The sequence below is a fragment of the Lissotriton helveticus genome, chromosome 8 (assembly GCF_964261635.1).
Source record: "Lissotriton helveticus chromosome 8, aLisHel1.1, whole genome shotgun sequence".
Classification (NCBI taxonomy): domain Eukaryota; kingdom Metazoa; phylum Chordata; class Amphibia; order Caudata; family Salamandridae; genus Lissotriton; species Lissotriton helveticus.
In genome coordinates this window covers 302,805,871-302,828,893 of record NC_136069.1, presented here as the reverse complement: position 1 = coordinate 302,828,893, position 23,023 = coordinate 302,805,871, and the positions used below count along the sequence as shown (strand labels likewise).

At 50.3% G+C, this 23,023-nt stretch overlaps 1 protein-coding gene across 4 annotated transcripts in view; it reads right to left on the bottom strand.

Moving 5' to 3' along the window:
- PARP4 (poly(ADP-ribose) polymerase family member 4) overlaps positions 1-23,023 on the bottom strand; it is a 2,216,130-nt gene that overhangs the window by 509,594 nt on the left and 1,683,513 nt on the right. For 3 of the 4 annotated variants that reach the window (XM_078657066.1, XM_078657068.1, XM_078657069.1), the window contains one exon: positions 10,596-10,676. The exons of the other annotated variant lie outside the window; for it this stretch is intronic. In XM_078657066.1, coding sequence (XP_078513192.1) covers positions 10,596-10,676 — 81 coding nt within the window. The remainder of the gene's footprint in view (positions 1-10,595; positions 10,677-23,023) is intronic. 4 annotated transcript variants of the gene reach the window in all.

The following is a 23,023-nucleotide window of genomic DNA, read 5'->3' as shown; positions in this document are numbered from 1 at the left end:
GCATTTGTGTAAATTGTGCGACTTTCAGTATTTTCTTAAGAGTTTTGTTGTGTGCTTAGCTCCCTGTCTCATAAAGAGCCAGGGTAGTCTTGTTAGAAATAAATAGACGTTTATTTTCATAACAACTTGTGTGGTGTCCTTTCACTTGGTGTTCAAGGGGTATATGTGATGGTAAAACAGCTGGCTTAACACGCCCTCTAGAGTCTTAGCCTTAGACTGCTCGTATCCATGCTACTAGGATAGCTGGTCTATAAGGTTGACTTACAACCAATCATCAATAAGGGTTGTCTGGACTGATACATAGTGATCACTAGAATAGTGAGCACTGCATATCAGGCCAACTTCTCACAGGGGGTCATAGCGAGAGCCTCTGCCCTGACAGCTCCTGCGGTAATATTGTCCCTAGACACCAAAATGGCGTTTGACATGGTGGAATGGCAGTACTTGTTTGAAGTCCTAACACATATGGGATTTGGCCCCAAGTTCTGCGCGTGGGTGAAGCTCCTGTACGAGAAGCCACTGGCGCGAGTGACAGCCAATGGTCATATATCAGAAGAAATAGCCCTGGCGCGAGGGACGCGACAGGGAGGCCCCCTGTCCCCGTTACTATTCTCGCTAGTGTTGGAACCCCTCGCGACGCTGATCAGGCAAACCCCATTATTAAAAGGGATTACCTGGAGGGAGGGTTGGGAGGACCGCGTCTCGCTCTACGCGGACGACATGCTGGTCTATCTCACAGAACCAGAAAGAAGCATACCAGAACTACTTAATATCTGTAATACACACGGCGCATTCTCGGGATATACCATAAACTGGTCTAAATCGGTTATGTACATCCTCAGGGGACCGACGCCGACGTTGTCGGAGGATTGTCCTTTGCTGACGACAGAAGACTCATTTAAATATCTAGGTATCCATATCACAGCAGCCGCAGCGGACTTTTTCTTATTGAACTTGGCCCCTCCGCTGGGGAGGCTAAAACGTGAAGTGGCGCATTGGGCATCGCTACCCCTCACATTTCCCGGTAGAGCGGCGCTATTTAAAATGAAAGCGCTCCCAAGATTTCTATACGCTTTAGAAAACACGCCTGATCCAGTACCACCCCGATATTTTCAGCAAATAGCGGCACAAGTCTCCATCCTGCTTTGGGGTAACCGCCCAGCTCGCATAGCACAGACAAAACTACACAGCAGCTGGTACGATGGTGGTATAGCACTCCCTAATCTCCAGCTGTATTACTGGGCCGCACAACTCAAAATCATAAATAAATAGATACATGTACCACACGATGATCCGGCCTACAACGCAGACAGGGCACAACTGGGCACGAACAATATACTGGCGGCACTTTACAATAGGGGCCTAGTCGTGAACCTCGTGGGGCCCACTAAACACATGGCGCTGCTATGGCATAAAGCGCACACCAAGCTAGGATGGAAAGGAGTGATCACGAAACTGACACCGCTCTGGGACACCAAGGGGCTGGGCCAGCTGAGGCAGTGTAAGGGCTTTACACAGTGGGACAACATAGGTATATCCACGGTGGGAGACATGTGGGACAAGGGAGCGGTGCTGCCCTTTACGCAGTTACAGCAACAATACAACTTGGGCCAATATGAAAAGTTTAGGTATTTGCAAATAAGACATGCTTTGATGGTGGCAATCCCACCAGACACTGAAGTCCATGAAGCTTCCCCGTTGGAAGATCGATTGTTAACGGACCATATGTCCCAGGGCGCCACTTCTCTCACGTACCGTAAACTCCTTAACAATCTTCCAGACCCCAGGGGAACTTTGAAGGATAAATGGACTAGGGAGGTAGGAGACATAGAGGACCCTGAGTGGAGGGAAGCGCTGGCGTCACCCAAGGAGGTAGGCATCTCGGCGCGGCTGAGACTGGTGCAACTTAAAATCCTTCATAGGATATATTACACTAGGACCACCCTGCATAAATTACAGAGGGCCGCACACCCATTTTGCCTAAGAGGCTGCGGGGAAGAGGGGACCTTTTTCACACAGTGTGGGATTGCCCAATAGTAACTCACTATTGGAGACAGGTACTTCGCACCATTTCGCAGGTTACAGAAACGTCGCTCTTACCAGAGCCACGAAGGTGCTTGTTAAACGTATCGGAGCCTAACGACCTCACACGCTATGGACTGATATGGGTCACTCTGGGGCTAATAGTCGCCAAAAGAGATATTGCACAGAAATGGGGAGCAGCGGCGGCACCGACGCTGTCGGTATGGAGCAGAAATATAGACCTCACCATGGTCACTGAACGTACTGAACAAGTTACTTACCTTCGGTAACGATATATCTGTAAGAAACAGTAGTTAGTATTAGATTCCTTACCTTAGAATATCCCCAGGCGTCAGTCTGGATCCGGAAACTTTTGCGTAGCAGTACCCCTGCGCGTCGGTAGGCGTCGTCTGCAGGCGTCCCCTGCGGCTCCGCGTCGTCGGCGTCGTGCGCCGTGATGACGTCGCTGGAGTATATAGACGCCGCCTCCGCGCGCTGACGTCAGTTCTTTGCACACAGCTTTTCCGCGCCAGAACACGCAGAGCCATGTGAGAACTAACACCGGTGCCATTTGAAACTAGGGCCCTGAAAGGGATGTCCTTAACCCTAGGTATCAGTTCGCAGAACGGGGAGGATGGGTGGGGCGGTAAGGAATCTAATACTAACTACTGTTTCTTACAGATATATCGTTACCGAAGGTAAGTAACTTGTTCATCTGAAAGAAACAGGTTAGTATTAGATTCCTTACCTTAGAATAGATACCCCAGCAATACCAACCCCGGTGGTGGGTCTGCGAACCAATACAAACCTACACCAGAAAGTCCTGGAGGACCGAACGGCCAAAGAAGCCATCCCTCCGGACTTGACTGTCCAGGCAGTAGTGCCTCGCAAAGGTGTGCAGCGAGGCCCACGTGGCCGCCTGGCAAATGTCCTGCAAAGGGACTCCCCGGCCCAGGGCAGTAGTAGCCGCCGTGGCCCGAGTGGAATGGGCCCTCAGCCCAACAGGAGGCTCCTTCCGAGCCAAAGAGTAGCATGCTTTGATGCACAGGACGACCCACCGAGAGATGGTTCGTTTCTGCACCGCCCTTCCCTTCTTCTCACCCACGTAGCCAACAAACAGTTGGTCATCCACCCGGAACTGGCGTGTGCGATCCATGTAAAACGAAAGCGCACGTTTTGGGTCCAGACGATGGAGCCGCTCTTCATCCTTTGAAGGATGCGGAGGCGGGAAGAAGGAGGGCAAGGTGATGGACTGCCCAATGTGAAAAGCAGAGACTACCTTGGGCAGGAAAGAAGGTCTAGTCCGAAGGACCACCTTATCAGGATGAACAGACAAGAAAGGAGGTTTAACAGAAAGAGCCTGGAGCTCACTCACTCTCCTGGCAGAGGTGATGGCCACCAGGAAGGCCGTCTTTAAAGTGAGAAGACGGAGAGGACAGGAATGAAGGGGCTCAAAGGGAGCGCACATCAGGAAAGTCAAGACCAGGTTCAAGTCCCACTGAGGCATCACGAACGGAGTTGGAGGATACATGTGCGTGATGCCCTTCAAGAATCTTAACACAATAGGGGACTTGAATAAGGATGGCTGATCAGGTAGCCTCAAGAAGGCGGAAAGGGCAGAAAGATAGCCCTTGATAGTGCCCAGAGCAGAGCCCTGCTGGGCAAGGGAAAGGAGGAAGAGGAGAACCTCAGACAGAGGGGCAGAAAGGGGATCCACAGCCTTTGCTGTGCACCATGCCACAAATCTGTTCCACCGGCAGGCGTATACCGACTTCGTGGAGGGACGCCTGGCTGCCAGAATTACATCACAGACTTCAGGAGGCAAGTCAAATGGCCTCAACTGCCGCCGCTCAATCTCCAAGCATGGAGGTGGAGACTGGACAGGTTCGGGTGGAGGACCGTCCCCTGCTGCTGCGACAGAAGGTCCTCCTGAAGGGGCAGGCGGATCGAGGGACCGACTGTCATGCTGAGTAGCTCGGGATACCAGTATCTTCGAGCCCAGTCCGGAGCCACAAGGATAACTTGGGCCCGGTCGCGCCTGATCTTCTTCAGCACTCTGGGCAGAAGTGGTATAGGCGGAAAGGCGTACAACAGACCGCAACTCCACTCGCGCCGAAAGGCGTCGCCGAGCGAGTGCCGTCTTGGAAACTCCAACGCGCAGAACTGATGACATTGCGCGTTCTCTTCTGTGGCGAATAGATCTAACCAAGGCTCTCCCCATTGCTGAAAGAGGCCTCTCGCCACGTCCGAGTTCAGACGCCATTCGTGATCCACCGAGCACCGACGGCTGAGTTCGTCCGCCCTGGCGTTCAGAGAACCTGCCAGGTGTTGAACCGTCAGAGTCACGCCCTGACGTTCCAGCCATTGCCAGAGACGCAGAGCCTTCTGGCAAAGGGTCCACGACCCCACACCGCCCTGTTTGTTGCAGTACCACATGGCGGTGGTGTTGTCCGTGAACACCTGCACTACACTCCCGTTGACAAAGGGGAGGAATGCCTTCAGTGCTAGGCGAATCGCCCGCAGCTCCAACAGGTTGATATGGAGCCGGGACTCCGCCGGAGACCAGATGCCTCTGATCTCCGCCTCTCCCAAGTGGCCACCCCAGCCCTGGAGGGACGCGTCCGTCACAACCACGTGCTCCGGTTGGGGAAGGGAGAGGGATCTGCCTCTGACCCAATCGCGGTCCGTAAGCCACCACTGCAACTGTCTCGCAGTGCCCTCCGAGATCAGGACATGGTCGGATAGGTTGCCCTGATGCTGGGCCCACTGAAACTTCAGGTCCCACTGCAGAGCCCGCATCCGCCACCTGGCGTGATGCACCAGTAGGATGCAGGAGGCCATCAGCCCCAGAAGCCGCAGCGTCAACCTGACCGAAACCCGGGATAACGGCTGAAAGATGGGAATCAGAGCCTGAATATCCCGGACCCGCCGTTCCGGGGGATAAACCCGAAACTGCGCCGAGTCGAGAACCGCTCCGATGAAAAGGAGCTTTTGAGATGGACACAGGTGTGATTTCGGCACATTGATGGAAAACCCCAGCTCGTGCAGGAGGTCTGCCGTCATCTGAAGGTGGTGGACGACTGTCTGGGGCGAGCCCGCCTTCAACAACCAGTCGTCGAGGTAGGGGAAGACTGAAACCCCTAACCGGCGCAGATGAGCTGCGACCACCGCCATCACTTTCGTGAACACCCGTGGGGCGCTGGTAAGGCCGAAGGGGAGCACGAGAAACTGAAAGTGCTCGTGGCCTACCGTGAACCGCAGGTACCGCCGGTGGGCCGGCAGGACGGGGATGTGAAAATACGCATCCTGCAAGTCCAACGCTACCATCCAGTCTTGTGGGTCTAGAGCAGCCAAGACCTGAGCCAAAGTCAACATCTTGAACTTCTCCTTCCGGAGGAAGCCGTTGACGTTCCGTAGGTCCAAGATAGGACGCAGGCCTCCTTTGTCCTTCTTGGGCACCAGAAAGTAGTGGGAGTAGCAACCACACCCTACTTCTGGCCCAGGAACGCGCTCGATGGCCCCCTTGGCCAAGAGGGCCGTAACTTCCTCCTGCAGAAGTGTCAAGTGGTCCCCCGACACACGGTGGTTCTGCGGTGGCATGGCTGGAGGAGTGGACTCGAAGGGGAGGGCGTAGCCCCTTCGAACGAGCTGCAGCACCCACCTGTCCGATGTTATCGCGCGCCAGCGGGAGTGGTGATGGCGAACCCTGCCACCCACTGGCGTCACGTGAGCCCGAAAGCTCGGACTAGGAAGGCTTGGATGCAGCAGCGGGGGGAGGCGTGGACTGACCTCGCCGCTGGCCTCTACCGCCACCACGGCGGAAACCACGGCCGCCACCGCGCTGGGGAGCGTTCTGCGGCGCGTGGCTGGCAGCACGTGTGGGACCGCCCCTCCCTTGGCCACGAAAGGGGCGAAACGAACCCGTCTGCTGGCGCTGGGTCGAAAGACCCAAGGACTTGGCCGTGACCCTGGAGTCCTTGAAGCGCTCCAGCGCGTGGTCCGCTTTGTCACCAAACAGGCGACTGCCATCAAATGGCATGTCCATGAGTGTATTTTGGACGTCTGGCGAGAAGTTGGCAGATCTCAGCCAAGCATGGCGACGAATCGCCACCGTCGTGGACATAGCCCGTCCCAGCGAGTCGGTCGTGTCCAGACCACAACGGATCGAGTACCGCGCCGCATCCCGGCCTTCAACGAAGGCCCGGGTGAGCTTGTCCCGCACTTCCTGGGGGCATTGCGGCAAACACTCCTCGACCGTATCCCACAGGGAGTGGGTGTAGCGGCCCAAGAGGCACGCGGTATTACAAGACCGCAGTCCAGCGCTCAAAGAGGAAAAGACCTTTTTACCAAATTGGTCATACCGCTTTGATTCCCGATCGGGCGGAGCCGACGGGAACGCGGACTGCGAAGTGGAGGCCTGGATCACCAGACTCTCCGGGGAGGGATGGGTGGATAGGAAGGCAGGGTCGTCCGAGCACGGACGGTGACGCCTGGCAACGTTCCGGTCAACCGGTGCACCGGAAGCGGGCCTGGACCAGGTGCCCAAAAGGACATCCGTCAGGGCCTCATTAAACGGCAGCAGAGGCTCCTGGGGGCATGACTGCGGTTTAAACACTTCGGTCAGAATGTTCGGCTTGACCTTCGCGACAGGGAGCTCAAGGCTCAAGGCCTTGGCAGCCCTCATCAGGACCACCGAATAGGCAGCACCTGCCTCAGACGCCACAGGGGTCGGGGAGACAAACCCAGGGTTGGGCGACTCGTCCAGACCACTGGCATCACCCAGATCACCTACCCAGTCCACATCATACTGGCAGGCACGGGATAAAGGGTCCTCAGACCCCTCCCAACCCTCTCCATACTCGTCCTCATCGCCGTATTCTGGATCGACGATATAGACCTCGGGGTCAATGGGCCCCATCGGCGCCGGATCCGGCGTCGGACGACGCCGGTCCGACTCCGCGTCAGGAGTCAGAGGGGGAATGGGGGTGGCGCCGCGTGGCGTCGGTGCCGGGGACCCGACGCCGGCCGGAACCGACGGCGGAGTCGCTGCACCGCGCGGAGGCGGTACCACGGGTTGGCCCAAAGGAACCGACGCCGGAGAGGCCGGTAGACCAGCCGGCGACGAACCTGAGGGGCCCAGCGGCGCCGAGGCCGGAGCCACCGGCGGCGTCGAGGCAGGAGCACCCGAACCGCTCGGGCCCCCAGACGGGACCGACGGGCCCGCAGGCGCCGTAGGCCGTAGGCCCCGCCGGAGGAGACCTCGCCCTCATAGCGATGAGGAAGGCCTCGATCTCCTCACGCGACGCGCCTTCCCCAGGGACCGACGGGTATGGGGCAGACGGCGTCGGCAACCCACGCGGGGCCGCGGGGGTGGGGCCACCCGAGCCCCCGGCCGCATCACGCGGGCGTCGGGGGGAGTCGGGGGTACGATGACGACGCCCCGACTTCTTACGCTTACCTGACGAACCGGAGGAATGGTGGCGACTCCCGGAGCGCTCATGGCGGCTCCGCGATCGTTCCTTCGACCGCTCCCTCGACCTCCGACCGGCCCGGGACCGCTCTCGACGCGGGGCCGACACACGGAGCTCGAGAAGCTTGCGGGACCGCTCCCGCCTAGCTTTACCAGTCAAGGCCCGACAGTCGACGCAGGACTCCACGTCGTGGTCCGCGCCCAGACACCGGAGGCAGAGTCGATGGTGGTCGGTGACCGACATCAGGCGGTCGCACTCGTCGCAACCCTTGAAACCGGGCATCCTACCGGCACCGTAGAAGATTAAGTAGTTAACAATAAACTTGGTCAAAAGACCGGAGTACTGCTCTTCGGATCTGCGCTAACTGGCGCGGAAAAAAGAAGAACTGACGTCAGCGCGCGGAGGCGGCGTCTATATACTCCAGCGACGTCATCACGGCGCACGACGCCGACGACGCGGAGCCGCAGGGGACGCCTGCAGACGACGCCTACCGACGCGCAGGGGTACTGCTACGCAAAAGTTTCCGGATCCAGACTGACGCCTGGGGATATTCTAAGGTAAGGAATCTAATACTAACCTGTTTCTTTCAGATGTATATGCCACCAGAAAATGCCAGAAGAAGTGGAATAAGATATGGGCTGCATGGAATACTTTCAGGGGGAACATCTGTGATCCGCTGCCAGAACTTGATGATGATAGCTCAGATGAGGAAAGAGATGAGGTATTCAGTGAAGGATAGATAGGTAGGACGCTGACACAGAAGTAGGATACTTGTAGCGATGATGCTCTGGGATAATCTAGGGGTGCGTTGTCTGTTGGAATGTTATTTTGGATTGCTACATTGCCTTTAACTGATTGTAATGTTTTCAAGCTTTATTGACCATGTTCTACAAACAGTTTTCAACAAAACATAAAAAACCATAGACCTACGGGCTATCCGGAATACGAACAGACTGATCTATGTACATTTTACTCTACTGCGCCGCCGGACCCCAGGGTTGTCGGCTGAAGGGCTGTGTCTCTCCGATAATGTTGAGCAGTAACGTAAAGCGGCCGGCCCCTGGGGTTGTAGGCTTTATATTGTGTCTTTCAGAATTGTACAATAAAGGTCTTAAAAAAAAAAAAGTGACTAAGGTACGTGCACTAAACGGATCTGCGCTTACAGGTGCGGAAAAAGAAAGAACTGACGTCAGCATGCATGGGTGGCGCCTAAGTAGTCTCTATGATGTAATATCGGCGCATATGGACGTGGAGCTGCACGACGCCACCTACTGACGCGCAGGGGTACTGCTAGCCAAACTTACATGCATGGGCCTGAAATAACTTACTGGAGCACATGGCTTGTTCTTGGCTGAGCGTCAACCAAGAACATCAAACCCTCAATATATCTCCAAGGCTCTCTTCAATGCTGTTTCTATTCTATTTCTATTCCTGCACCAACAGGATAGCACAGGTTACATCGCTCGAGTTAAGGTTCCACGCTGGGCTTCATAGCTTAGCTCATTGGTAAGTTACAGTGTACAGTTTAGGAGTCAGCCTCTGTACTGAAGGGAAGGTTTTCAGCAGCAATTCTAATGGGTGGCGCCATCTTAAAATCATAACAAAACCCTACCACTGGGATCCCAGATCTGAAGAAAGTTGCACAGGAGGGACATGCATCTCCATCCATCACCTAATGGCTTCAAAACCCCACCAGGAGACGGCGCAGGAGGGGAGTTGCAGATGGCAGTTACAGAAAGACAGATCTGTCCTCAGGCCCAGCCTCCGTTCATCATCAGAGTGAAAGTATGGAGGACATGGCGTCTAAGAAACTGCTTACTGCTTTTCTTTGCATCAATGCGAAAACAAACAAATCCATTACCACGACCCACTACCATGAAATTATAACCACATACCTTTTTTATCATGTTTGCCATCAACACTCCTTTTTCCAGGCCTCAACTTCCTCCTCTCACCCTAAGGCCAATCCCACCCATCACCCACGTTCCGGTACTGGTCACGACTCGAACATCCATCAAACCATCTTCTTTTCCTAAAAATCATTGCCTTTGGTGTACCTGGTAACTTTATTTTAAAAATATAAGATTTCTTAATTATTTGGTAAGAATTTCACAAATGCAGTTTACTTTATTGCTTGGAAGAAATCAAAAGAAAGTGTATCAATCACTGATAATGAGCTTGCAAGGAGAAGACTGTCCACATGAAGAAAATGAGGAACATACTTAAAAGTTGGCATATTGTGCACCCAGAGGCCGAGTGGCCCTCAATAGTCCTAACTGCCCTTTAAAAGAAAGGCTCAAGTAAGTGGAAAACTAATTTTTTGATTTGCTCCCTCAAAGGTCTCTGAAGGAATCAGTGCTGTTAAAAGTTAGGTATACACACGTGTACTCTAGGAAGTTGTATTTTGGATGCAGGAGAATTCAGACACAGCAGGGCGGGATCAAACTTTAACTACAGATTTTAAATGATTTGCTGATCTTACTGAGAAAATGCATCACATTTGTTTTGCGTTTGCAAAGGTCTGTCTATGGCTTGAGCTATGTAAATGACGGAACATTTGAAGACACATAATTTGTATTCGAATAACAAGGATCTTGAGGCATTGTTCTACAGGGGAGTCAAATCAACTCAACAAAAGTGACAAAGGTCCTTATTTAGATTTTTGTGGAGAGGGGACTCCGTCCCAAAAGCAATTGACTGCCCTGCCCGTCAAACCCTCAACATGCCTGCCTCACTTGGAGATGAGCAGACCGTAAGCTTTCTGGCTACAAAGCCTGTGTTGGCTCTGTTGACATAAAGGTTGCTCAATGGAGTGGTGGGTGTCCGAGGAAGGACTTCACACCACCGCCCTCTTTAGGGTTGATAGTGTAGAATCCATTTTTTTCAGACTATATCTCTCTGGATAAAACCTGGCAGCAAAAGACAGAAAAATATCTGATGTTTTCTCAGAGAATAAGGCTACAACAAACAGAAGGATTAGCATGGTGAATGAGATGTTTGGCTGGTACAGGAAAACTGTATTTGATGGCTATACATATTAAAACAACAATTAGATCATTCCTGGCCTCTGAGTGTCTGCAAAAGTAGTAAACCATCAATCACCTGTCCCATGCCAAAGCCACCTGCAGATGTTTTTCCAAAGAGACCAGAATCAATTTCAACGGCACCACCAATGCGGGTCATCTGAAATTGATAAGAAGACTACATTGTAACAAACAGGGGTTTTATCCAAAGAGTAACATTGATACGAAGGTATCACCAGTGTGCAAGAAGACAATGTGAGAAGTTGGCCTGGTATATGATGTTCACTATTCTAGTGAACACCTTGCACCAGTCCAAACAACCCTCACGGTGATGGTTGTAAGGCAACCTTATAGACCAGCTATCCTAGTGGTAGCGTGGACAGAACAGTCTTAGGCTAAAAGATTCTTGAGGGCGTGTAAAGCCAGCTGTTTTACCATATGTAACCCCTTGAATATCGAATGAAAGGACACCACACAGGATATATAAAATATATATGTATTTATTTACTAACACACTCCTCTGAACTCTTTATGAGATCAGAGGCATAAGCACATCATCAAACTTTTTTTTTATTATCAAACTTTATTATGTTTTGGAACTCCTTAGAGGTCCACATAAGAGAAGCAACGAAAAAAAACTGAAATATAAAATTCCATTCATAGTGAAAAAAGACGAATTATGAAAAATACTGCAATACAAGGTAACACAATTAATACGCATGCCATTCTTCAGAAGATATCTAAAAAACATTTAAAGAAATTAAAAATGTTGAAACAAAATCTCTCATTAGGGGGGTTATATAGAGCAAACATAAAAGAATTAGCATTTACAATACCCATTTGCAGACATATTTGTCTTAACCATTTACAACGATAAGGGCGCAGCGCTGGACATATAAAAAGTATATGCGTTCGATCTTGAATGGATTGATGACAAAAATGGCAATTTGCGGAAACTCCATACCATTTAAATAAAAGGTTATTTAAAGGTAACAGGTCCTGTCTCAATAGAAACCAGAATCTCCGAATACTATGGGGTAGATTCCAAGTCACATAAGGTTGCACCAATTTTCTTGCGAATGAATCAGTAAGGGGATTAGCACCCTTCTTAGCAAGGATTAAAGTACTGTCTAGTCTATAGCTAAGATCCCAAGTAGCTTCTTTCAAGACAGTCTTTAGCTGGGATACGGGTAAAGAAAAGAGAGTACTCTCTTCCAACTGCAAGAGCGATACAGCTTTTCTGAAGTTACTAACGATTAAGGAATGATCTCTTAAACTTCCTAATAGTTCCGTCTTTAAAAGGGACCTCATAGTCCCCTCTTCTCCTCTGGCTATGCTTGCGACCCAACGTACTACAGCTGCCAGGCCCTGCACCCAACTGCTGCGCAGACCGAACTCAAGTCTGCAAGCAGCCACTGAGCAGGCGGAACTAATAGAGGTTACACTTCTCAACAGTTTTCCCTCCACCTTGTTTAAAAAATCCCAATTCTTTATATCAATTAGTTCCAATCCATATAGAAGAGTGGAAGGAACTTTTGCCCTAAAGACCTCGAATAGATATAAGAAGTGCCTTCTTCCCATTGCCGAATATAGTGCACTTAAGCTTCTCCCCTGCGATAAAGCCTTCCGAGCACTGCTATCGGTATGGGGTTTAGCACTTAAATTATCACAAATTACTTTTCCTAGGAAAACATAACTCTTTACTACCTCGAGTTTGTCATCTCCCACAGACCAGGAAAAATTCGTAAATTTATGTTTTTTCCGGCCGGAGATGCACATAACTTTGCTCTTAGATGCATTAATTTTTAAATAATGGGAATCTGCATATAAATGAAGAGCAAGGAGGCGTTTGGCTAGGCCTTTAGGCATGAGGTCCATTATTATAATATCATCCGCATATAGCATACATGAAATGTGCTTTCCACCCAAAATTGGAGCTATACCATCACAAGGAGAGAGAGAGGCAGTTAAATCAGCAATATATAATGAAAAAAGTAGCGGGGCAAGGAGACAGCCTTGCTTAAGGCCATTACATGAAGGGATAATCTTGGAAAGGCCCCTGTCTCCACCTTGCAAGACCTGACACCAAGTGTCTGTATGTAGCACCTGAATCATATCTAATAAATATGGCGGCATTCCCAAAGCAGAAAGCTTTCTCCACAGCAACGGGCGGTCAACCTTATCGAATGCTGTGGAGAAATCTATAAAGGCCACGTAAACTCTTCCGCCACGTACCCTTACATATTTATCTGTAATAGTCTGAAGGGCGGAAAGATTATCCAGAGTTCCATGGCCTTTACGAAAGCCTACTTGTTCTAGTGGTAAGATTCGTTTTAATACCACCCAATCGTTAATTAGAGATAATAGGCATTTAGAAAAGACCTTCCCAATTGCGTCTAGAAGGGCAATTTGACGATAGTTAATAGGTAAGTTTCTATTGCCCTTTTTGAACATAGGGACCAAAATACTCCCCTTCCAAGATATTGGGATAGATTTTTTAATAAAGCAAATCCTGAAGAGAGGATATAAAATTTTACTCCAGGACGCTGGGTCTTGTTTCAAGACTGATATTGGGAGTTCGTCCGGTCCCATAGCACCTGATGGGCGCATATCCCTAATAGCCAATTCTATAGAGGATTCTGAGGGGCATTCGATTGTGAAGTTACTATCTTCGCCAATTCCCCTAAGTTCCACTTGCAGGTCATTCTTAGCATACAGACTTAAGATGTAGTTGACCCAAGTTTGTTCTGAGATAGGGATTGGAAGGGGGCGCGCTCGTGTGCCGCAACCCTCCCCAATGAGAGTCCAGAATAGTCTAGATTTCCCTTGGGCAGCGGCTTCCCGCAAACCAATCCATAGTAGGTCCTCTTTTTCTTTTTTCATTTTTTTCTTTATCCTACCTCTCCTTCTTTTAAGAAGAGATATTTTCCGAGATCTTTCTGCTGCTCCACATATGTATTGTTCCCTCACCAATTTGTTTATTTCTTTATTAAGGGAAACAACTGCTTTAGGGAGGGTATTTTTTTTCCTAATTAAATTCGATTTTTTTACGGAAAAGATGATCTTCTTCATGAAAGCCTCAAAAGAGGACTGTTCCACCCCCTGCCAGTTATTTAAATTAGATATAGTTTTTCAAGGATAGGTTCCAGGCCCTTCATAGCTTTATAGTCCCAGAAGCATCTTCCTGTTTTTTGGAAGGAGACCGCATCCCCATCAAGCACCCAGGGGTCAGAATCGGGGGGATCAACTAGAAGAGTTAGCATAATGACATTATGGTCACTAAGGGTATTTTCTATAACAACCAGATCCCTTAAGAAAGTAAAAATAGAGTGATCAACAATTATGTAATCCAAAATGGATTTACTATTGGGGGCACAATGTGTGTAGTTTGCAGGAACATCAGATGGAAGCCTGCCATTAACTATAAGCCCCTCCATGCTATATAATTCCTCCAGCAAAATTTTTCCCCGTTTATTTGTTTTTATATTATCTGGGAAGAGGGCTTGGGGAATCAACATAACCTCCTCTTTTAATTTATTCCTGAAGAGCTCCAAACTATGATTGGAGACTTTACAATTCAGGTCACCAACTAACAAAAAGTTAGAGAGGGGAGCTATTTCCTTAGTTTGTCTAATAAAAATAAAAACTTGCTTCAACAGGTTGTTAAAAAGGTCACCGGGCGGTATATAAGTATTTATTATCACAAGGGGATGTCTCTCTCCTGTTTTATCTAAATTGGAGAGAGTCACTGCCTGGAAGAGGTTACTGGGATCTATATAATGGGAGAAGCTCCACTTTATTCTATTGGACAATAGGCAAGCAATTCCCCCCTTTGCATGACCTCTGCTAGAGGGGGTTGCCGCCGCCTCCAATACAAAGTAGTCCTTCCCCACATTCAGTTTGTCAGTACACCAAGTTTCCTGGATACAGATTACGTTGGCGTTCAAAGAAAAAAGATACAACAATTTTTCAGAATTATTATTAATGCCAGCGGCAATCCAGGAAATAACAGAAAAGACACTGCTAAAGATGGGAAAACAGTCTTGGATTATCTGTCATCTTGGATGACAGAGCACCAGGTAACCAGTTCCATTGCTGTTCATTCTCAATTATACCCCTGTTTATTGTTATTGGGGGGGGATAACATGTGTAACTATCCTTTTTGTTTTAGAGACACGAATCTTTAAGTCTTCAAAAGGTTGAGAAGAGCCAACTTGGCCCAAACCCCTATTATAGCCATTCTCCTTATGGTTATCAGTACATATGGGTGTAAAGGACACCACATCAATCCCCTGACTCTGGAAAGTTTCTGCTTTATTTAGTATAAGATTCACTATCAAATTTGAATAGAACCTTACCCTGATAAATGACATAGACCCCGTTCCTAATATTGTTACTAGATCAATATCACTTGATTTGATTAGTTTTAAGCCCTCAATGTCTTTACAACATTTCAGCAAAAAAGATCTATTCATTATCAAATCAAGATCAAATAGAGGGACAAAGTCTAGAGTCAATGAGTCAGTGCGGGTTTACATCACTTTATAGACAGGAATTTGACATGGGGCTCCCCTTTCTGCCCGTATATGGAAAGAGGGAGCTGTGGGGTTAAGAGAAGTGGATAACACCGGGACAGTACTTCTTACTTCCACCACTGGAGAGTGGACCATTTGCCTTTCTTTTTCTACACCCTGTTCTCTCAAATTTAAGTTAGAACAACTAATAATAACTTCATCAATGATAGCGGAAGGCCCCACAGAATCAGGTGACAACCCAATTGAATCATGCCTCAAAGGTCCATTATCCATCTCAACCTTAGCGGGGGAGGAATTATAGGAAACTTGGGGATTCTCAAAGAGAATTTGTCTCTGCCTCCTCTTTTTAAATCTACGGAGACACTTCCTCTTTTGTTTTCCTTTATATTTTCCTTGTTTTCCCACTTTTTCCTCCAATTCCGGCCCCTTATATTCTGAATCAAAAATAGGATATATTGCCTTTTCAGCATTAACATCTGGCAATACAACACTATTTTCCTCTAAAGCAATACCAGGAACTAAATCACTTATACAATTATAAGCAGACGTTTTGAGAATAGGACATAAGTCCTTTAACACAGGTGCAACAAGTATATTCTCAGTTGATAAACTAGGTACTTTAGCCAGAGTTGTTTGAGGTGGAGTTGTAATAAGAGGGTCAGAAACACAACTCCTTTCAGTGGTTTTAGATAGTAAAGCCTTTAAAATTTGGGTGACAGATTCCAATATACAGTCAGAACTACCCACAAATTTGTTCAATAACGTTAGGATTGAGGATAACAGATATTCCAAGGAAATCAGGAATTCAGACATAGGTTTCTCTGATAATTTTAAACTAGGATCATTAATAACCCCAATCCCCGTTATATTGAGTATTGGACTTTTCGACATATTTGTCTGGAAGGATAGATCTTGGAAGTTAAGGGAAGGGGTACTACTATAGAGGTGAAGACTGGGAGGGGTAACACCTATTGGGGTCTTAACAACATCTGACAATACCCTAGGTTCATCCTTCAAATAACGTTCGCATAACACTGGGTCAATTTCCAAGGGCTGTGAATCTTCGTTAGAGTCCTCTCTCAGTTTGGAGAGGTGTAAGGTGCCATTATACAAGACATTGACAGATGTTAGAGGAGTTTTGGTTTTTTGAGAATTATCTAGATTAGAGACCAAGCAATTGTCATTATCACAAGGTGATGGTATAATGGCCACAGTCGAATGTGGACATAAAGTAGAATTTCCCAGTTCCGCCTCTTTCGGAAATTGATTAAGCGATGGGTTATATACTGGAATTAAGGAGACATCCTTATTGGAATTAGTATTTTCCAGAGGCACCTTATCCACCGATTTGTCCCAAAGCTGGAATAACTGATTTTGGCCCTTTAACTGGATTGTTGAGATATTTTTGTTTCGGAGGGGGTTGGATCTAGTCTTAGCTGCTGATCTTCCCCCCAACAATCTCCCAGGTCTAAGCTTTTTTGCAGTCATATTACAGGCAATATCAGGTTGTGAATAATAAAACTATATACAGTATCAGTGATCTAGTTAAGAATATATATAAAAAAATATTATCAAGTCTTAAAACCAGAGAGGCGCGTATACTGAGTCACCAATAGTGCAGCAGTTGCCAAAGTCAATACAGGATGAATGGATTACAAATTTAAAAATGTTATCTAATACTCCACATGTTAATAAATGGGCCCAGCCCAGCCTACTTCAGCCAGTGAGGGCCACAGAGGGCCCGCTCTTTGTCCGGTCTTCGTCCGCGCTTCTGTCCGCGCGCGTCCCGCGTTCGCGTTAGATGGGAAAGCTAAGTAGGAGGACAAGGGGGCGGGAAGAGGCACCAGGTGCGCGCGATGAACAAGCGCTTGCACCTCTGTGCCTCGCAGTCCCGCTCCCGCTGGTAGAATAGGACGCCTATCTCCCTCAGCAAGCACCAAAGTCCGAGATGGAGCGCATGGGCTCCCAAGTCCGAAGAAAGCGTCCTGCAGCAAAGCAGCCCTCGGCGACAGCACGCAAAACGCAGTTTCCAGGCAGTGAGCTGAGGGTCAAGGCAAACACTGCGAGTGGCACCCGCGAAGCGGGGGCCAGGAGAAGTAAATACACCTTCAGGAAGGGGGCGGGAAGAGGCACCAGGTGCGCGCGATGAACAAGCGCTTGCACCTCTGGGCCTCGCAGTCCCGCTCCCGCTGGTAGAATAGGACGCCGCTCTCCCTCAGCAAGCACCAAAGTCCGAGATGGAGCGCACGGGCTCCCAAGTCCAAAGAAAGCGCCCTGCAGCAAAGCAGCCCTCGGCGACAGCACGCAAAACGCAGTTTCCAGGCAGTGAGCTGAGGGTCAAGGCAAACACTGCGAGTGGCTCCCGCGAAGCGGGGGCCAGGAGAAGTAAATACACCTTCAGGAAGGGGGCGGGAAGAGGCACCAGGTGCGCGCGATGAACAAGCGCTTGCACCTCTGGGCCTCGCAGTCCCGCTCCCGCTGGTAGAATAGGACGCCGCTCTCCCTCAGCAAGCACCAAAGTCCGAGATGGAGCGCATGGGCTCCCAAGTCCGAAGAAAGCGTCCTGCAGCAAAGCAGCCCTCGGCGACAGCACGCAAAACGCAGTTTCCAGGCAGTGAGCTGAGGGTCAAGGCAAACACTGCGAGTGGCACCCGCGAAGCGGGGGCCAGGAGAAGTAAATACACCTTCAGGAAGGGGGCGGGAAGAGGCACCAGGTGCGCGCGATGAACAAGCGCTTGCACCTCTGGGCCTCGCAGTCCCGCTCCCGCTGGTAGAATAGGACGCCTATCTCCCTCAGCAAGCACCAAAGTCCGAGATGGAGCGCATGGGCTCCCAAGTCCGAAGAAAGCGTCCTGCAGCAAAGCAGCCCTCGGCGACAGCACGCAAAACGCAGTTTCCAGGCAGTGAGCTGAGGGTCAAGGCAAACACTGCGAGTGGCACCCGCGAAGCGGGGGCCAGGAGAAGTAAATACACCTTCAGGAAGGGGGCGGGAAGAGGCACCAGGTGCGCGCGATGAACAAGCGCTTGCACCTCTGGGCCTCGCAGTCCCGCTCCCGCTGGTAGAATAGGACGCCGCTCTCCCTCAGCAAGCACCAAAGTCCGAGATGGAGCGCACGGGCTCCCAAGTCCAAAGAAAGCGCCCTGCAGCAAAGCAGCCCTCGGCGACAGCACGCAAAACGCAGTTTCCAGGCAGTGAGCTGAGGGTCAAGGCAAACACTGCGAGTGGCTCCCGCGAAGCGGGGGCCAGGAGAAGTAAATACACCTTCAGGAAGGGGGCGGGAAGAGGCACCAGGTGCGCGCGATGAACAAGCGCTTGCACCTCTGGGCCTCGCAGTCCCGCTCCCGCTGGTAGAATAGGACGCCGCTCTCCCTCAGCAAGCACCAAAGTCCGAGATGGAGCGCACGGGCTCCCAAGTCCGAAGAAAGCGTCCTGCAGCAAAGCAGCCCTCGGCGACAGCACGCAAAACGCAGTTTCCAGGCAGTGAGCTGAGGGTCAAGGCAAACACTGCGAGTGGCACCCGCGAAGCGGGGGCCAGGAGAAGTAAATACACCTTCAGGAAGGGGGCGGGAAGAGGCACCAGGTGCGCGCGATGAACAAGCGCTTGCACCTCTGGGCCTCGCAGTCCCGCTCCCGCTGGTAGAATAGGACGCCGCTCTCCCTCAGCAAGCACCAAAGTCCGAGATGGAGCGCACGGGCTCCCAAGTCCAAAGAAAGCGCCCTGCAGCAAAGCAGCCCTCGGCGACAGCACGCAAAACGCAGTTTCCAGGCAGTGAGCTGAGGGTCAAGGCAAACACTGCGAGTGGCACAAGCATAAGCACATAACAAGTTACCCTTAGAAACACTTTAAATAGCACAATTTACAGTTAGGCCCTAGGGGCGCGTACAAGCATATACGAAGTGGTATAAGAACCACGACTTTGGAAAAGGAAAGGCCTAGGGCCTAGAGAATCGCTGGGGCTACACTATCTGACCCTTAGGTTAGGAGTAGGAGGCCCACAGGCGGCGAGTGCAGTGTCAGTACACTCACGCGAGAGTCAATAGAAGGTCAATGGGAACTTTAAAAGGTAAGTAACGAAGATTCGGGACACTTCCGGTCTAACTAGGATTACACAACTAACAAAACTAGACACTAGGATAGTCAATCCCTACAGGAGCACCGAAGTGCTCGTATTACCTCACCCTCGGGCTGCGGGTGCATAGGTGTCAAAGTGTGTCGGGTTTTCTTGTTGTTTCCTATGAAGCCTCGGAAGAAGATGCTGCAGGCGACCAGGAAGAAGATGTCCGGGTGGATCCAAGGGTGGATCGAAGATGAAGGAGACCTGAAAGCAGAGGGGACAGAGTCTAGGTCACTAGCCAGTGACCGGGCGGAACCAGGAAGGAACCAGACGTCGTCGAGTAGCAATCAGGTGCTGCCGTGAAGCTTGTCGTTGCAGCCACGCGGACCAGGCGGCATCGAGGACGACCAGGTGCTGAAGAGGAGCTGTCCCACGAAGGTGCAGATGGAGGGGTCGACTTCAAGATCGGAGCCAACAAGCCTAAGCAAAGGCAACCCACGCAGGATACACAAAGAGCTTCTGGTGCAGACCAGGAGGCTCTGAGGTACTTCAACTTTACAGGGAAACAAGTGCCAGTCTGGAACAACCAGACCAGCGATGGATTTTCAAAAGGATCGTCGTCACAGGGCTACTAGCCAACTGGCCAGCAAACGGGACAACGCGTCTAGCAGAACACAAGCAGAAGGGCCCCACGCAGATCTCGTGGAGTGTGGAGGGCTGGTCTTCGGTGCAGATGGAGCTCGGTGTCGGGGTGTCTCAGTCCCCAGTGCACAGCTTCGAGGATGCCTCAGGGGCTGCGCTGTAAGCAAGTTGAAGACTTTCCAAGTTGCCGGGTTCCACGGGTTCCGACGCCTTCCACGGGACTCAGCTGTGCTGGAGTCGTGCAGTGGGGTCAGAGAAGTCCGGGAGTCGAGGTCTTGTCAGGCTCTGTGCTCGGGTTCCGGCGGGAACGGGGACAAAGCAAGCCGTCGAGTTGCTGGATGGTGCCTGGTTGCCCAGGATGGTCACTCCTTGGCCACAAGGGAGATTCTTCAGTCTTCAGCTCAGGTGAATGTCGAAGGGTCCAGAGTTTCGTTTCAAGTCGATATCAGGATAAATCTAAAGTCTCCTGGGTCAGCTCCTACCTTTATACAACTAAAGGGGGCTGGTTTACTCACTAGGTCCCTCCTATGGGTGGGACCAGGAAGGGGGGTGGTTACAGCCCATTTCCTTTGTCCAGTTTCGTGCCAGAGCTGGGGCTGGAGTGCCCCAGCAACCGGTTTGAACTGGGGTATGCATGGAGCACCTAGTGTGCCCCAGGCAGTGTCTCAATCTATTCAGCCCTCCCTGTCCCAATACACAAAGTCCTGTCTGGGGTGGTGCTCGCACCTCTCCAGGCAGGAAACCTATTGTCCAAACCTCCGTGACTGGAAGGACTCCCAGCAGCAGGAGGTCAGACTTGTGTCTGTGGCAGCAGCATCCATTTTGTGACGCTGGGCTCTGGTTAACTTTAACCGGGATAGTCAGAACTAACATGGCTTCTCCCTCTAGAAGGGTGGAATGCTATCCCCATCGCCAGAATTGGCGAGGGGGTAGTATTCCAAAGCGTATGACACCTTACACCACATGTTTAGATAAAGCCAAACCAAAGTTAGCATTCAACCGCGAGGATTATAATGCACTTAAGAGTATATGGTATGGCGATATCATAGAACAGCTGTAAGGACATGGTTCCGCAAGCTGCAGACAGGCTCAGCTCATGCTAGAGCACCATCTCACATGTAACCAAGCACTCTGCCTCCAGGATTGTTAAGGCCTGCCATAGGAGTGACTTATAGGTTACTGTGTGTCTATATATAAGGGTAGATATAGGAATACTATACCTAAGCAAGGGGTGATTACACGACCTTGCCCCAGCTGAGGGATCAGCCAGTTGTGTCAGTTTGAGTCGCCAGCCAGGGGTGGCATAATACATGCTGCAGCCCCTGGTAGGCCTTGGTTACACCTATGCCCTGAGTACCTAGGGTACACTTCTACAGGGGCTGATAAGGTGAACCAATTCCCAATTGTGGATGTACCTAGAGTACATGGTGTGAATTTAGAGAGAGTGCATCTGGGCTGTGTGTCTGATTAGCAGGCCCACAGCCACATCTAAGTCGAAAACCAGTGAAGCAAAAGCAAAAAGTGGGGGTGACCATAGGAAGCAGACCCTACTCTCCTACAGCCAAGATAATAGATCTAATGTGAGCTTTGTGACTTAGGGCCAGATGTACGACGCTTCCAATTTGCGAGTCGTACATTGCGTTGTTTTGCGACTCGCAATTTGCGACTCGCAAATTGGAATTTACAACAATGTCTCAGACACAGTTAGTGATTCCCAATGCGGTCACAAATTGCCTGCCTCATTAATAATCATGAGGAAGGTGCAATTAGCAACCCCTTTGGGAATGGCTAACACTCCCAAGAATGTTGACCTGCTGGGGTCAGCAGACCACCATGTCTGTTTCTGTTTTTTAAATAAAGCAGTTTTCTTTTTTAAATGCAGCCGTTTTCCTTAAAGGGAAAACAGGATGCATTCAAAAAAGAATAATGAAACGTTTCCGTTTCATTTTTTTTAAGAGTAGGCAGTGATCCGTGGGACCACTGCCTGCTCTAAAAAAATATTTTTGCTGTCAGTCACAAAGGGGAAGGGGTCGCCTGGGGACCCTTTCCCGTCTGCGAGTGGCTTACCACCCATTTGAAATCGGGGGTAAACTGCAAGTGTTTTGCGGCCAGCAAAACAATCTTACTTGGAAGTGCGAGTCGCTATTAGGAAGGGATGCCTTTGGCATGCCCCTTCCTAATAATGAATCACAAACCCTTTTTTGTGGGTCGGTAATAGGTTACCGATTTGCTAAATACGTTTTGTAAGTAGGACTCCCAGGCTCCGAAGGAGCCACAGGGGTGGGGTCCCTTTCTCCATTATCCACATCCGGGGAGCGACGGGGGGACGTCGGAGAGCGACAACGCTTCTTCGACTTCTTTTTGAGCCGTCTCTTACCCGAATCCGAGGGAGAAGACTTGGATCTCGCGGAGCAGTGATGGTGGTCCTGCGAGCATTTCCGGGAATGCCCCCTGGACCTTGAACGGTGCTGGCACGAGTGCCGAACTTCAAGCAACTTCCGGCGCCGCTCCCTCAAGGCCTTTGGGGCCATGGCTCGACAGTACAGACAGGACCGGGAGTCGTGGCCGCGCTCCAGGCAGTAGAGACAGACGTTGTGGGGGTCCGCCACTGACATACTGTGACGGCAGGCCCCACAGGACTTAAAACCAGGCATCCCTACTCGCACCAGAGAAGACCAACAAGAGACAAACGTCCCAAAAAGATAGTAAAAAAGTGACTAAGGTACGTGCTCTAACCGGACGTTAGCGTGCATGGGTGGCGCCTAAGTAGTCTCTGTGATGTCATCTCGACGCCAGCGATGGACGTGGAGCCGCACGACGCCACCTACTGACGCGCAGGGGTACTGCTAGCAAAACTTTCCGGATCCAGTCTGACGCCTGGGGATATTTTAAGGTAAGGAATCTATCACCAACGACTGCACATGAATAATACATATCCCGGCTCTCCTCGAAGGCTCTAGTTAAGATTTTCAGGAGGGAAGGCAAATTAACATCTTGGACCATGGGAGTGATCCCCTAGATACAGAGTTGGACACCTTCACCCTCATCTCTAGTCTCAAAACACAGTCAACACAGCGCTGCTCGAACTCCTGAAACTGAGCAAAAACTTGTTCCCATGGACCCTGTGATTTTCTAGGACTCCAAATCTGGCTTCCACCCTTCCATGCTCATGTTTCAGTCCCAACACAGCTACAAAAATTAACCAGCCTGGCTTCCACTGCTTTGACAGAGAGTGATATGCTCTCTATCTTTCCTTTCATGTCCTTGTGGAGAG